General features: G+C 39.9%; 1 protein-coding gene across 1 annotated transcript in view; it reads right to left on the bottom strand.

Annotated features, from left to right (window-relative positions):
- Nucleotides 1–48: 48 nt before the first annotated feature.
- The window catches only part of adora2b (adenosine A2b receptor), a 32,056-nt gene continuing 15,141 nt past the window's right edge, over nucleotides 49–16,963 (bottom strand). The window contains exon 3 of the mRNA XM_041801500.1: nucleotides 49–5,882. Within this exon, the coding sequence (XP_041657434.1) occupies nucleotides 5,156–5,882 (727 nt within the window). The 3' untranslated portion in view covers nucleotides 49–5,155. The remainder of the gene's footprint in view (nucleotides 5,883–16,963) is intronic.

Genomic DNA, 16,963 nt, shown 5'->3' with positions numbered 1-16,963 from the left:
ATGTCAAATAGCAGGACCAGTTTTCTGTTGTAATCGTTGATGAAATAGAGAAAGAAGAGCCTCTTGAAAGGTTGAACATCTGCGTGAGGACAGTGGATGCTTGTCCTGATTGGTATCAACACGATAACACAGCAATGGATCAATACTCAGGAATGAAAGGCAGGAATGTCGAACCAGAGCAACATGTTAATGTCTTACCTTTAAAATTGCGAAAAAAAAGAAGGCAATAGTTTGACATCAATCCACAGCTTGTAGAAAGCTGGACAGCTACAGTACAAATTTCTTACAAACACAACAACACGACGTTACAGTGCAGTTACAGTATAGTTGTCTCCAATGGAATGTACTACAGCTTTGGCACACTCCTGTGTTAGCCCTTGATGTTATACAGAACACAACAGACATGAGAGGAGATGGTGAAGCAGTGGAACACTTTTGTTAATCACAAACACAACATGGTTTAACGCCACCACAGAGGCACACTGAACAGGAACTTATCGAAAATATCAGTGCAATGTGTTATCTGTATAGTGATGGCTCACGGGTGACCAGATTCAACCTGTGTTTTCACATAAATCAGGAACCCTCCAAAAAAATCTCTTAGCTCTGATTAAATTCAAAGATCATTAGTCCTTGGCTCTGTCTTTAACTTTAAGGGTTCCACAAGCATGCACAGCAATGCTAACCAGCACACACCTGCAGGAAAGACACAAAGCCTCATGTGCTTCTAGGTTTGACTTATGGGAAAGCAGAGCTGAAGCTTTAACAGCTTTGTCTGACTGCAAGGAAGTAAAACTTCTCACTGAATATTTTAGGGTTGCACCTTACTTACATTTTTTATCTTGTTAACCAGATTTAGAGTCCAAATAGGGAGTTGACTTTGTCCCCCTCCTAATCAAGCATTTCTGTCTGCCTACATTAGTCATGTGTTTTACCTGAACACTCAGATTTTTCCAAAAGCTACTACAGGTTCTTTCTTGGCTTTTAAAGTCTTTGTTTTTGACTGTTTTGTTGAAGCTGTTGAAAGACTCAGATAAACAGAAGCTCATAAGTCTGCCTGAAGTTTATCAGGGGGAATGATATCAAATAAAATGGCTCTATTCAGTTTTTTCACTGACTTGATTTAATCACTGAGCACATGTCTTTTTGGAAAAGAACCCTTAGAAAAAGTAGAATCCTAAAGGGATATTTTAGTATTTTTGAAGTTGGGATGTATAAGGTGTTTGGGAATACTAGTGGCATTAGCCTCCAGAGAATTCAGTGTGCCTTGCCCCTTTAAGGAGAGCAAACTGGGGGTTACTGGCAAGGGAGCTAGGCCTAAATAATACAACAGATTAGTAAAGTTGCACATAATTTAGCAAATTTTAGGTAACAATTGACCAAAAACCAATGCTGGTGTAAACATGAGTTGTAAAAAGTTGTTGAAGCTTTTTGTTTTTCCTCTGAAAGCCTCTGAGTTTGGCACAACTATTTAATGCAACTTTCAGATATGTGTTCTTCCATCTTAGGGTATTGGCATGGCATCTCCTGATCAGCTGTTTGGTTAACAACAATCTAAACTTAAAAATTAAAAATGAGCAATTTTGACTCAAGAGACAATGACCTGCTGTTTACTGCGGGTAGAAGGGAACACTTCTATGACCCTGAGTACCCAGAGTAACAACATCTTCAGACACAGTAGGAAGAATGAGCGTGGGTATGCTGGTTATCAAGAGAGATCCCAAGTTACCTGGTGGTGTCGGTGTGTAAACTGTGAGCTAGGAATCCAGGGAACTACTGTTGACATGAGTGGAACTTACAAAACTTCTTCTGGACATTCCTGATCAGAGGATAGCGGCTCACAGACACCTGCAGCCTGCATCACTGCCCATCTAGAGTTCCCTGCTTTACTGTATGCCAGTTTGACAGAGCATCTTCAACTTTCCAAAGATAAACTGGAGAAACAGACCCTAACCAGAAGAGATGATTGGAAATTTGTCATCCAAGTAAGGCCGGCCACACACTACAGGATTTTAAGCCTGATTTTAGCCAAGATTTGACTTCCCCAACGAACGTGGGGGGTTATACTGACTGAAGCCTCATCACAAACGATTATTTGTCTGAGTAGTCTACATGTGTGTGGTGGCAACACGATTGTTTTACTGCTCCAAATCGCGGTGTAGCCTCCCAAACCCGGAATGGTAAATGTTAAACATGTTTGATATTTACGATTCTAGGTCGTAGTGCCGCTGACAAAGTACCCACAACAACCAATGAGAGCGAGCACAACGGGTAGTGTCACCAGACGAATCATATGTACTTTCACCGCTTACAACCATAAACACAACGGTACCTTAATTCCAGCCAGGATTTTGTCCTGAGTCTTCCCCGTTTTATGATTGTTGCTGCACCTGTGACACGCCAGGACAGCTTGTTGTGGAGAAACAGCAAGACGGTATCACAGACTTTTTTCTGAAGTCACATGATCACGCGTGGTCGTAGGCAGTTTGGAAGGTGTGTGGTCTCCAGTGATCTGACAGTCTGGCACAGTCGTCTAATGTGTGCGTTCAGAGGATTAAAGATGAAGAATCTTTGGAAATTTTCCTGAAGTCTGTGGTCTCATGGTTTTAAAATCCTTTTGGGAAAAGAATCGTCTAGTGTGTGAACAACCTTAGTTTATATTTGTGGCTTAATTAGACAAGCTACATTTGGCACATTTTTACTTTTATGAAAACAATGTGTCAGCTGTTAAATTGAAAACTGAGCTGAAATAACTAGTTTTGTTTATGTTTGTACTGTCTGTTTTATATTAACACACTCTGGACTTAAACTCTTCTGTTCAAACTCCACACTGTTATACTCCTTTAGACAATTTTACTATAACCTGTTCACTAGTAAACCAGCACAACTGTACAGTTTCTCTTTTTATTGCACCTTTGTTCATACTTTTGTGATGTTTATATTGTATTTGATATTTTGTTTTGCTACCTTATTTTTCTAAAATAATCTAGCTGCCACATAGCCTCTAAGCACTTAAAGGGATATTTCTGATTTTTTTTTAATGTTGGGTTGTATGAGGTACTTGGCAATAGTAGTGGCATTAGCCTCTAGAGATTTGTATGTGTGCATTTCCCCTTTCACTTTGAGAAGCTAGACTAAATAGTGCTGTTTCAGGTATAATTTCTCCACCTGATTTAGCAAGTTTAAGGTAGAAATGGGCCAAAAAACTATGCTGGCTCAAGCCAGAGCATAGTAGCCGAAGCTCGTATTAAATAGTGCCAAACAGCATTTTTTTAGTTGAAAATTAAAATGCTACATAAATGCCAGATATAGCGTACAACTGAGACAGCATTGTTTTTAGCACTAAGAAGCCTAGCTTCTCAAAGTGAAAGGGGAAACACACTTTGAAATATCTGAAGGCTAACGGCACTACTATCACCAGGTACCTCTTACAACCCAACTTCAAAAAATTCATAATGTCCCTTTAATATTTCTATTATCCTCTTATTTTTGATTCTTCTATACTATCTATTTTACACCATTACCAAGTCAAACTCCTTGTATGTGAAAATGCACTTGGCAATAAAACTTGATTCAGATTCTTTGGGTTGCTGAGGCGGAAGGACAAGTAGCCAAAAGTTGCATCAGAAAATAGTGCCAAAAACAGAGGCTTTCTGTAGGAAAAATAAAATGCTTGTTTTTTTGTTTTGTTTTAAATAGCATACATTGGAGCCAAAATTGTTTTTTACTGGGGTATGACTAAAAAGTCACAGGAGTTCTCATCAAGGTGAAAAATGTCTCTAAAAGATTATCAGGCTGTATTAGATAGCAGCAGCTGCCATGAAGTGGTCCAATCGAAGTGGAGAGTGCCCTGCTTGAGCTCTTGAAAATTAAAAATCATTTGTATACAGCTAGTAAAGAAACAGAGCACAGCTGATCCTCCATGACTTGTTTGAATTACAGCTGACCCCGTCCCTGGAACCGCATCGCTGTGAAAACACACATGAAAAATGTTTTATTCACAATATAAGGAAGTCCAGGAATTTGGTTGTTGGGTGTTGAGACTTGTGGGATGTCTGAGCTTACTGTCTGGCCTTTTTTTATTCTGCTGGTCATCAAATATATATGTTCTGATGTTCATACATGAAGCTGAAATAATAGATACTACAGTAAGGAAACATAATTCACCTTTTCTAGAATTACAGCGTGTTAACATGAGTGTTAGCCAAGTGATGTAAATCTGCCTGTTAAATTTGTATTTTTGCAGTTATGAGCTCCTGTTTCTCTAAAATGCTGTATCACCACCACAGATGTGCCATGCTAAAATGCCTCTGATGGGTTTGTGTGACTGCGTCAGTTGTTCCTGTTCATGAAGAAGCCACTAAAAGCTTCCTACTGTGTCTCACAATGAGTCACATGATAATGTGTGACCCTATTGCCTGTGAGAGATGATTCAGGGGGGGAAATTAAACTTTTTGTGGTTTATACTTAGATTTCCCCTTTACCCCTGAATCAACTGCTTACATTTTCTGATATGTTTGAGAGAAATTTTCCATTCCAGTGTAGATGATGGTCCCATGCCTGTACACACATTCACAAATGAAAACACCTGCAGAAGCTCTGATATCGACAGAGACATGTTGGATTGACTGGACAGGAATCTGTTCTCTAAGCCCGTGGTGGTCGTTAATCCATTTTAAAGGATGAAAAGCCACAAATACACACTACAACTACTGAACCTCTTTAAGTCCACAACTACAGATCTATCCACACAGTATTTGATCTTTACATTCTCACAGATAAGGTCTTATAATAAATTAATTAATCAACACTGGCACTGAATGATGACGGTATAAAATATCAGGGTAATAAAGGGAGTGTTTGGAGTTGTAATGGTGCGTCCAGAATGATAAATAACATCTCAGAATGTAACAAAGCTTGGATCCTGTCCAGTCCCACAAATCCAGTTAGCTAGATCAAAAATCCTTCACGATACAAAAGTTATTTAAGACTGGCTGTTCAGCGTCTCAATGTTTGACCTCTGATAGTCGGCACCACTTATAAATAAATGTCCACATTCAAGGCGGTTCTTCACATATCACACCCCTGCTCTGTAAACATTTGAAACCTCTGACGGTAAAACAACAGATAATACTCCTGGTCTGAGCGGCTCTGTCTATAGCAGAGGGTCGATGGTCATGTGGATCTGGTCTCTGTTTCGTCTGCTGCCATTGGAGCTCAGGTACAGCTCCTCCCTGCGGCACAGGAAGTGTCGAGCTAGGATTTTGCGAAAGGTGTTCCTGAAGTCCTGAATGCGGTACGCGTAAATGATGGGGTTGACCGCTGAGTTGGCATGCGACAGAATGATGGCCACATGCATGACGATGTCTGGCTTGTGCAGATCCTTGTAGAAAAGCGTGAGGCAGTTGAGGATGTGGACGGGCAGCCAGCAAATGGCAAACAGTCCAACGATGATGGAGAGAGATTTGGCAGCTCGGATCTCCTTCTGCAGCAGCCCATGGTGGTGACTGTCCCCGTTTCCCACGCACTTGAGCTCTATCTGTCTCAGCTGCTTCCTTGCCACAGTAAAGATCTTCACATAGATGCCCAGCATGATGAGCAGCGGTAGCAGCACGCACACAAAGAAGTTAAAGTAGACCATGTAGTGCATGTCCACCACACTCTCAAAAAAACACCGGAGACTGCAGCTGTGTAGCAAGTTCCCTCCTGTCCTCAGACCCTCTATCAAACCAACATCTGTAGTGTTCTCTAATGAGCTGTTTCCACAGCATGACTCTTTTAAGTTCCATCCAAAGAAGGGGATGAGGCCAATGACGAAGGATAAAATCCATAACATGGCGATGATCTCTCTGGATGTCTTTCCTGTCATTAACTCCTTGTACCTGGAAGAAACAAGGCAAAGACTTCATTATCATACTAAGGTGAAAGTAAGAGACAAACTGTCATACAAGAGATTTTGAATACAGTTAAATTAAAAAGCAAACATGAATAAAAACAATGGTCAGACTTGTGATTGTCTTTCTGTGAAATTTTTGGGTTTTGGAACTAAGAAGAATAGGTAGTTGCAGGTTTGTAATGTTTTTTACTAACTGTAATTATTTGAATTCATGCAATGTTACTGATACCGGAGGATGTACACCTGCTACTTCTGTAAAAATGATTAAAAAAGGTTGGTCACAAAAAAAGGAAACAGTCAAATTCCTCACAGGGTCATTATGTCAGCAGGTGTGATGTGAGCCTGATATACTCTCTACAGCGTGGCTAACATTAGCACTCCGCTAGCCTGTGTTCCTCTTTGCAGATTAATATCGTGCTTTGATATGTGGCCTCTTTTCATTGTGGCTGAGTAGGTTTACCTGAGTTCAACCCTTGACAGTCTACATACCGCTTTATTTCCATTTACTTCTTAATAACTGTCATACTTCACTGTTCCTACTACATGCTAACCGCTACGCTACCGCTGAGCTTCTCATATTTACACCTGGTAATGTGCCACAGGAAAGCTCAGACAGGAATGCAGCGACCGTTAACTGAAGCTACAGCAGGCTCTAGTGGCAGGAGGTTCATTACAGTTTAAAACAGCACTGTAAACCAGGATGTCAAGCCCGTGTTAATAAAAAATTAGATGTTATCAGTTTAACTGACTCGCTGGCTAATTTGATAAATAAGTTAACCATTTCTGGAATAGATGCAGGGATACACATTAAAGCCAAAGAGATGTTGGATGCTTCCTGTCCAATCAGAATGTATAGTCAGAACTGCCTGATGTACAAATGATGTGAGCACTGTTTAAACTGCAAAATAAATAAATAAAAAATAAAAGAAGAACACTGTACCGGCACACTGACTGTGTGTATTTGGCAACAGTGTGCAGGAGTTTTCCTGTAGTATTCCTAGCTAGAGAAACACCTTTAGAGAATATTTGATTCTGAGCTCATTGAGAGTGAGCTTAAATCTGCTTTTGTTGCTGCCCTGGCCTTACTGACGCCTCACATTATTCTGATTTTTCTCTTTGTATGCAGCAGGATGCACATCGGCTTAATGAGGCCACGAATGAGAAGCAAAGAAGATGACCAAGCGTGCTGAGGATTTCCCATGATATGGTGCATTCAGGTGTTGTAGGAAATATGGTCTTGTTTGATTTACCTTTTTATTTTGCAGACCTGACAACAGGAGACAAAAAAAAAAAGAAAAAAAAAACGAGCGAAATGAGCATCCGTTTCCTGACCTACAGCAAAAACAACTATGAGAGCTGTGTTCTGACTGATTGAAACTCTGTATGAAACTATGCCGCCTCCTCTTTCAATTAAATTTTCCACAGTTTACCAGCGATGATCAAAATACATCTATCCATCCATTTTCTTCTGTTGATCCAGGGCCATGTCGTAGTGGCAGATGGACAAGCAAGTCAACCCAGATATCCCTCTCACCAGTGACGTTTTTCAGCTCTTCCTGGAGTATTCAGAGGAGTTCCCAGGCCAGATGAGATATATAATCCCAAAATATGTACATACCTGAATTGAGTTTGTGGGGTTCTGACTTAAACATGATCACAGCATTGCCAATGTTTAAGTGAGGCCACAGCACGGTAGTGCTTTGAACAAAATGCTATCATCATATGCTAAATAGAAAAGTAATTAATTGATTTATTAAGTCAGAGACGTGAGAGGAATGAGTCCATTGAAAATTGCAAGCAAACTTCTAACACTGTTTTAACCTTAAAACATACATTTAACAAAGTTTTGGTACTTTGTTTTTCTATTAATGCCACTAATTAATGTATTTTTGAAAGGTAGACAGTGCAGGGGTTTGCCCACAATTTTCAGATGATGTCAAAAGGTTTTATGCTCAAAATGAGAGTAGTAGAGACTACAACATCAACTAAGGTGTTGGACTGGAAATTTGATTATCAGGCTAGAGTAAGGCAATCCAATCTGAGAAGTTGTGTATAAAAATTAATGGCAGTAGCTCTTGAAAGAATTTAGTCTAGACCAAAGTGATAGACTGACTAGTTGGAAACCTCTGTTAGCAAAAAATAAAGATAGTTTGGAAGTGCAAAATACTCACTGATCTCCACATGTACCATTAATACCAATGTTAAAATGTCACAGTCAGCATTATTTATGCAGCCCTTTCAAAACAGAGTTTGTGCCAAAGTGCTGTACAGTGAACAATTCAGAGAACACCTCAAACACATTGTGTGACATGAGATTGTTTGAGAAAGAGAAAAATAGTGCGCATGTTCATAAGTACACATGTACATATGAGCTGACCAGGTTCATACAGACTCAGCGCCTTTGATGAAAGGTGGTCTTTAACTATCTCCGGCAGAATGCATACAGCTGCAGGCATCAGAACACACACATGCACATGTACACACACAGTGACGGCTATCATAAAACAAGTTTAGATGCAGTTCAAGGAGGAATTAACTGCTAGAGAAGGCGAGAGAATAAAAGTGAGTCTTCAGGAAATTTTTGAAGCATTTTAAATAATCAGCGGATTGTATTTATGGCAGCAGGTTGTTGGACAGTGTTGGAGCATCTACAGAGAAAGCCCTGTCTGAAAAGTTTTAGATGTGATTTGGGGATGGTTAAAGGCCGCTGATCTGATGATCTGAGGGGCCTAGCTGTACTGTATGGTGTGAAGAGTTCGGTGATGTAACTTGGAATAAGGCCATGACGGGCTTTAAACACAAGGAGGAGAATCTTGTATGGGATTCTATATTTAACTGAGAGACAATGTAAGGAAACATTTATTTGCACAAGGCACACCTTACGTCAAGTCAAAATCTCAAGACACACCATCTTTATATCCATGCAAAACTGCCTCTATACATTGTTCTTGTGTTTCAAGTACATGGGCCAGACGTGGGCATCGAACAGGCCGGGTTGATCTACATTTTCGTACAGTATCTTAAGCTGATGTATAGTTGTAATAATGCATGGTTGTTCAAATTCACAGGGCTACACCATTACACAAAAACATGCTAAAATGAATACTTTTGCAGCATAAATTTCAGCCTTATGTTGATTAAAGCAATGTGTTGAAGAAAGCCCAAAACCTTTTGAACCAGTTATTAGTAATTTTTACACCAAAAAACAAAAAAAAAAAAAAAAAAAAAACTGCATATGAAACAAAAGCATGTTAAAAAAAATACTAGATACATTACATAAAATTTCAGTTTTATAAGCAGTGGGTCAATTTTTTGATAGTTGTATTTATCAAGCATGGTTGTACAGATTCCAAAGAAACACCAAGACATGCCACAACGTAATCCAGTGTGCCTCTCCACACCATTTGGGAACCACTGGTCTAGAGGATATCAAGGCATAGATGTCTGTTTCTCAATCTTTGTCTTTATGAAAACCCAGATCTTAGATAAAATCCTGAGTTGAGAGTAATTGAAATGATATGCAGCAGAAATAAAGAGATTAACTTAACACCTGCCTCGGCAGCAAAGTTGCCCAAAAGTCACACTGCAGTTAAAAGTGACTTGTATCTGACTTTTAATTGCTCACATGTGACTCGTATCTGATATTATTTTTTTTCAGACAGTGTGAACAGCACAAGTCACATTAAATCTGAACTTTTCAAATCAGATTTAGACCACTTTTAAATGTTGTTCTAAATCAGATACAAAGCTGATCTTTTGAAATTCAACTGCAGTGTGAACAGGCAAACATAAAAATCAGATCTGAGAAAAAATCCTAATCAAGTATTAAGAGCTGCAGTGTGAATGCAGCCTTTGTGACAGTTTCAAAAGTGCATTTCAGGAGCCAATGAGTGACATCACTGAGTCTACATCCATGTTTCATACGGTCTATGAAACTGATGAACTAACATTGTCTGCACAGTTGTAAAGCTCCCTTACTAGAGTGACTAAAACATGACATGAAAAAAATCACCAAAATTTGTAATATCAAGTCCAAAAAAAAAGGGATAAGCTTTGAACAATCACTCCCTCATTACTGGGAAATCTACTAAGATTTACCTCTACATCCAAATATTGGAAGATGTAAGTGGTACACATTGACATAGTAAGTAAAAATTCACTTTAATTTGGTCCATTTGAACACTTGAATCCTGACGTTATTCTACATTATTGTCATCTCTTCATCCTTTCCTCCTGACACATGAAGTTCTGTAAGGATGGAGTAAGTAGAGAGTGCATGTGCTCTCCAACACAAAAAAAGCTAATAACTGAAGTGAATTCCATCTAGTATTTCTTTCCATGAACTTTCCACTTTCCATGGAAACATGTTGTAACAGGATCGTTTGAGTGTTCCTGCTGAGCAAACCATCAGCTGCAGAATGAAAGCTGTAAGTCTGCTGCTATCTCTGACAGTATTTCACATCCTCTGAAAAAATAAATAATTAAAATTAATCACATTTTGCACTGGTATGAGGCAGGTTCACACGAGCAAATGCTGTAAATACCACGAATCAACAGAGCATGGAAACTTAAAGAAACTCTTTAGTGTTCATGTTTGTCATGGTTCTGTGCAGATTTGTAGTTTGACACCTGAACTCTTGCTGTAGTTCAGTCTTGGTTTTTTTCACTATTTAAAAGATGGTGGTGCGCTGGACTACTTAAATTTGAATTTGATTCTCTGCATATCGAGATGCCGTGCTGACTTACACAAGTGTCGTCCTGACTGTCCCCATCATATGAACTGAGCTTGAAGCAAAGTGAGCTGCTTCCTCAAAGTGAGTCAGTCCAACGACTGCATGCTAGTGACTCACAAATACATGAGCCAGTCTCAGCTGGAGGTGCCAGAAATAATCCAGCTGCATGCTACACGATCACAATATATCTGAGCTTAAATGTGACCTTCTAACTTATATGAATAATCATCAACATTAAACAATAGTTTATGATATTCTACTTCCATTAGTGAATGTTATAAGGAGAGATAAGGAATCAATCTACTAAACTACTGTATATTTAAGCCATCAGTTATGGCAGGAGTCCCCAACTCTTTCAACCTGTGACCCCCCCAGATAACAGCAGCAGACACCAAGGACCCCCATCATCTCTGGAGGTGATTCAAGCACATGATGTTGCACAAAGCAACATTTTGAGGAGGTTTGAACATATTACTAATGTTACTAATGTTTAAGCACAATCTCTCATGTTAACTATGGCTTTATTTGATAAAGAACTAATTATAGCCCTTTAAGACCAACAGGAGCGCTGGCACTCCCAATGTATTTCTACCTTTAACCGCGGGTAGAATTGCAACAAAATGAGATAGAGCAAAAATTGTTTTTGCATATAAAACCGGAAGAGTAACACTAACATATCACACATTCAATGAGTCCCAGAGTGTTTCCTTCCAGAAATATCCTTCCTTCTTTTGCAGAAATGTAATAAAAAGCACACACATCAAAAACTATTTACTATAATATGATCCGGACCGCTGCCTTTCACAGCACTTCCTACTTTATGCATAAGTGATGACGTATGATGACGTTTGTCTGCACGAAACCTATTGCGTTGTTTTCTTGCAGGTCATGAGTAGCACTTGTTATTGTTTCAACATGATCTTCTGCAAACATATGTAAGCTCTAAAGTGTCTGGCACACTTGATTACACTACTGTAAACAGTTTACTTTTTATAAACATGCTGTCTTTTTGCAAATTGAGCACAGTTTCGTTCTATCTTCATTTTTGCCTTCTATGGTAGGTCCTGAAGGGTTAAGGATATACCTTTACAACAATGGATGAAATATACCACTTTAAATCATTTTAAAATTGTCTTTGTTTTTTGTAGCCCATGTCCTGTGAGGCCTCTAGGGGTCCTTCCTTCACTTTGGAAACCACTGAGCCAAGGTATGACAGAAAAATAGCTCATAAATCTTAGATATGTTTATTTATACCTGTAAAATTCCACTGTGAGTTACATTCAAGAAATTTTGAATCATGTATGACCTAAAATATTCTGAAACATTGATTCAAATGCTGAAAGGTGGGTGCTAGTGGCTTAGTGGTTAGGTTGCATCCCATGTATGGAGGCCTTAGTCCTCCAAGCAGGCTCCTATGTAGCATATCATTCCTGTCTCTAGCATCCCTGTTTCCAGCTCCATTCACTATCCCCCTCTATAATAAACCATTGACGGCCCTATAAACTATAAAACAATCTAAACTAAATAAACTGTTAACAAAACAGCCAAGTGTTAGGTTCTTATCATTAAGGAGGAAATTAAGTAGAAAAAATTGCATTAGAAGCTATCCTGGGTTTTAATCTAACCCTCTGTCCAGGGACAGTGAGCCATCCTCAGCACAGACAGGAAGAAGCCCAAAAAGAAACTCAAGAAAGAACCAATAATCTCACAATGTTAAAAGGAATCTCAGATCTATAGATGCCATGTTTGGAAAAATCAGGGCTAAAACAGACATTAAAGGGGACATATTATGCAAAAAAATCCCTTTTTCAGGCTTTTCTAACAAAAATATGTGCCCCTGGCCTGTCCACAATCCCCTAAAGTACCAGAAAAATCCATTCCCTCTCCTCCTCTCTTTCTCCACCTTTCAGAAAATGTGTGCTCAGATTCTGCTGTTCTCAGATTTTAACCCTAGTGACCTCACATGGGGAGTAAGCACCCACCCCCTGGTTTGATTGGCCCTCCCCACTTGTAGGAAAGTCCTGCCCTCCTGTTCTGATCCTGTCACGTACCAGCTGAGTTGCTGGATTGCTCAGTGGGTTACCCTGCTGACTATAGTTTGGGAGATTAATGGTTCAAATCTCAGTCAGGTCTTAAACTTTGGATAAAAGTGTCTGTAACATCAGGAGTGCCACATCCATTTCCTGAGAGGGGCGTGGTCAGGGGTGGAGTCAGACAGCTCATTAACATTTAAAGCCACAGACCCAGAAACGGCTCGTTCTGAGAAGGGCTGAAACAGGGTTTTTTAATGCAAAAATACTATACTGGAGTGTTTTTTCAGCAACAAACTTCACAGGCATGTTTTGGGGACCTCTGAGAACAATATAAACCTGTCTTAAAAGGGTAAAATACGTCCCCTTTAAAAAGCTCTTAAGTTGATTGCTGATACCTCTGTTTCTCTCAATACTTTTTTCGGTGAACCAGCATATTCTCTCCTGTTGGACCATGAAAACAGTGTGTCTGACAGGTCCCAGCTTCTGCCGAGTAAAAAAAAAATCTCTTCTTTGATTCAGCAGTGGCGTGTGCTAGATGCATTAAATTGGACACGAAACACTGGATACTGATATTTGCTGATGCCTCAATGTCTGCAGAAGGCTGACTTTGGTAATCTGCCTGAAATCAGCTGATATGGATGTTAAAGGGGCTATATGTAACTTTTAGAGAAAAATCAGCAAACTACAACAGTACTGTGTTGCTTGTCCACGACGGCGCACTCCTTGCGCGTGAATGAGCCTCCGGTTTATCAGCTGAAGTGTGAAAGCAGAAAAGTTACATATAGCCCCTTTAGATCATTGCATATGTGCATCCCTTTTCAAAACCCATCAGCTTTCAGACAATAAAGCCTCTGATTTTTTTTTTTTGGGGGGGGGGGGGGGGGGACTTGATGATTCAGATAGATATAAGGAGTTTCCTAAAGGTGTCACTGTTTTCTCACTTTGTTCTTAATCATGGTCAGACATGAAATCTACTCTCTTCCTGTCATCACTGACTGTTTTTTGTGCACCTCCTGACCACAAAGATCAAACCACAGCAGCTCTTCCTGAGCCTGCTTCCTACTGACAGTCTATGCACCTTTTCAGCCTTAAGTTACTGCATGTTAAAACTGCAGAATCAACAAACTGATTTTGCACAAAACAATCAGACATGAACTGCACCTTCAGATACATGTTGCCCTGTTCACTCCCACTGTTTCTCTGCAGAGCATGTGACTGTCAATAGAGACTTTCTGTGACAGCAGAACACAGAGTATGTCTGACTATCATTAACCTACACTGATGGAAAATTATTCTCCAGCTGTAATCAGATTTCCACAAATATCTTAGCAGTTCATCTTTGAGTTAAAGTGAGCACTTGAGCAAAATTTTGACAAAAGTCCCTCAATGAATTCCTGAGATATCTCTACTGATAGACAGGGTTGAAGGAACAAACACTGCTACTGACAACGATGCATGAAAAGTTCCTCCTGAGGAAAACATGGTCCATGAGTGAACACACAGTAAGAGAGTCATTTGATTCATTCAAAAAATGTTGGAAGCTACATTATTCAATTCTTGATCCAAAACACATTCTTGTTCTCTGTTTCCACAGTCTTGCTACAGAGACATGTCGCTCCTGCAGCTTTGGACCTGCTGTTAAAGGTTTGGGTCTGGGGGATCTGGCCTCTTTTCTTCTTTGTAACAGTGAATTAAAGGTGTTAGAGGATGGGTCAGGCTGGCCTTGTCTAAAAACTTGCTGCTGGGAACAAGAAGTAGTTTGATGTGTTTTTGATTTGTGTTTTATGTCTGTAACTTTGTAGGAGTGGGCTGCTGCCTGTACTGGTCGGGACACTTTTCATGACAAGATTTTTAATCCTTCTAAGGAAATAAACACTGCATAAAACAAAACGATAATTTCTGCTTTATCAGAAGCATCAGCAATTTCACAGTTGAAGAAAAACATCCATCTATCATCTATCCATTAATCCATCCATTTTAATGCTGGTTGTCCTGTTCTGAGTCTCAGTGGAGCTGGAAAAACCACAGCTGTCACTGGGTGACAAATAGGGGACACCTTGAACTGATCTTCAGTGAGTCAGGGCTGACATACATGCTGCTTCATCTTCAACATCAGCCTCACATCTTTTTAATACAGATGTAACAGAGTGGTTAATTTTGCAGTATCGTAGTGACAGAGGTGCCTCAATACCGTCATGGACACGTGACACCTCCTCTCTCAGTAATTTACATCCCCACTACAGAAATGTCTGTTTCCTCATCAAACTTGAGGATCAAACTTGTACCTACACCTGAGTGGCTCATACTAACCTTCAGATCTAAATGTTGGCAGGTATGATCATCCTTTGCGCTCCGCTCACTGGCTTGATCTAATCTAACAGCACGAATAACGGTGGATGCCGTGGTGGTGAGGGAGAACTGATTGACAAAGTTTTAGAGATCATGGAGGCTCCAGCGACTTTTAAGCTTTCTGGTTTCCCATTGTCAAGTAATAAGAAAGGACAAAAGATGACAGACAAACAAAAACTATATCCAGACACTCTCAGACTGCAGTGACATACTGGTTTGGGAACAGGCTTGCCTTTAGAGTTGGCTGGGCCCCTGAAAAACTCCCAGTTGTGATTCATTGATGGCATCAATGTTTGTGTGTTAGATCAGTAGCATTGGTGCTAGCGCCCTGGCTAACAGTTTCCTCATTTTTGAGGAAAAGGAAAGGTTTGCCAAACTATCATTGCATTCTGATGTTGGAATTATTTATTTGTGCAACCTTTTAACACCTTTTCAACACGATTTCTGGAAATTTTTGCAAATTCTTTTTGCCACTTTTAACCCATTTTGCTGTTTTTTTGCCCTGTTATGCCACTCTTTTGCTGCTGTTTTGCCATTGTATGTCCACTTTTGCTATTTTTTGCCCACTTATTTCACTGTTTTGCCACCTTGGGCTGATTTTTGCCACTTTCTTTAGCCATGTCTAGTCAACTTTTACTCCTTTTTGTCAATTTGTTGCAACTTTGAACCCATTGTTGCTGCTTTGTCCCCATTTTGTCACTTTTGCCAACGTTTGCCTCTTCTTTTTGCCTGTTTTAACCAATTCTTGCAACTTTTGATGAGGGAATACGTGTAACCTAAGGAGCTACATCTTAAGGACAGGTTGGCTCAGTGGGTAGAGCAGCCACCCATGTATAGTCCTCAACACACTGGTGTTGGGATCAATTCCTGACCTCAGTGCTGTTTAGTGCATGTCTTCCCCCACCCTCTCTCCCTGTATTTCCTGTCTCTCTTTCTTTTTTTTTTTCCAAGATTTATTTTTGGGCCTTTTAATGCCTTTATTTGATAGAGGAAGGACAGTGGATAGATTTGGAAACAGAGAAGAGAGTTGGAAGAGACATGCGGTAAAGGGCCACGAACCCGGGCCACCCGCGTACATGGGTAGCGCCTTAAACCACTCGACCATCTGCGCTCCCCCTGTCCCTCTTTCTGTCTCATAAGATAAAGGCAAAATGCCAAAAAATAATCTTTAAAAGATTCTTGAGGAAGCGTTCACAATCCCACTGATATTAGAAAATGGATTTATGCCAGACATATTTTTTTTCTTTTTATTATTGTTGCTCTGCTTGTTTTCTCTTTTTTGGCACGGTCCTCATCTTCTTTTCTGCATTTCCCCTTTTTCTTAACCTGCTTGACTCCTTTTCTCCATTTCCATCCTCTCTGTCTGCATCTCCCTGTTCTCTCTCTGATTCTTCCTCTGCCTCTTCTCAACACCAACCCAGCTCAGGCTCACAGATGGCAGTTTAACATGAGTCTGGTTCTGCTCAAGGTTTCTGCCTGTTTCAAATGAGTTGTTCCTCACCACTTAAGCTTTGCTGAGTGCTGAGCTCATTGTGATTAATGTTGGTTTTTATACATGCTACATCAAACATCTGCAGCACATTCTTTCTTTGGGGTTTTTCATTTGATAAGCATGTAGATAAAACCTTAAACTTATGTCCTGCTGCATGTCATGCAAAATGAGGGAAACAAATCTAGGAGGAAGTGGGGTGAACAGGTACTAACTCCCTCTGACTGTGATGGCAGACTCTTCCTGTTTGTGCCATCACAGTCCTGGTTTCAGGTGCTGAGAATTTGCTAGTAAAATGATAGAGTGTCCATAGATTCCTAATTATTAACCCAGATCATCCCTGAGTCAGCACTGAAAGTAAAAACAGACCCAAGTTTTAAAAATGATGATATAGCCATCAGTTGACTATTAATCTGCGGTTTTAGAGCTCTGACTCTATCCTACGGCAGCCTGCAAGGAAGTG

Source organism: Cheilinus undulatus, linkage group 12, assembly GCF_018320785.1.
Source record: "Cheilinus undulatus linkage group 12, ASM1832078v1, whole genome shotgun sequence".
Lineage (NCBI taxonomy): Eukaryota > Metazoa > Chordata > Actinopteri > Labriformes > Labridae > Cheilinus > Cheilinus undulatus.
The sequence above is the reverse complement of the archived record's forward strand: the minus strand, read 5'-3'. Positions and strand labels throughout refer to the sequence as shown.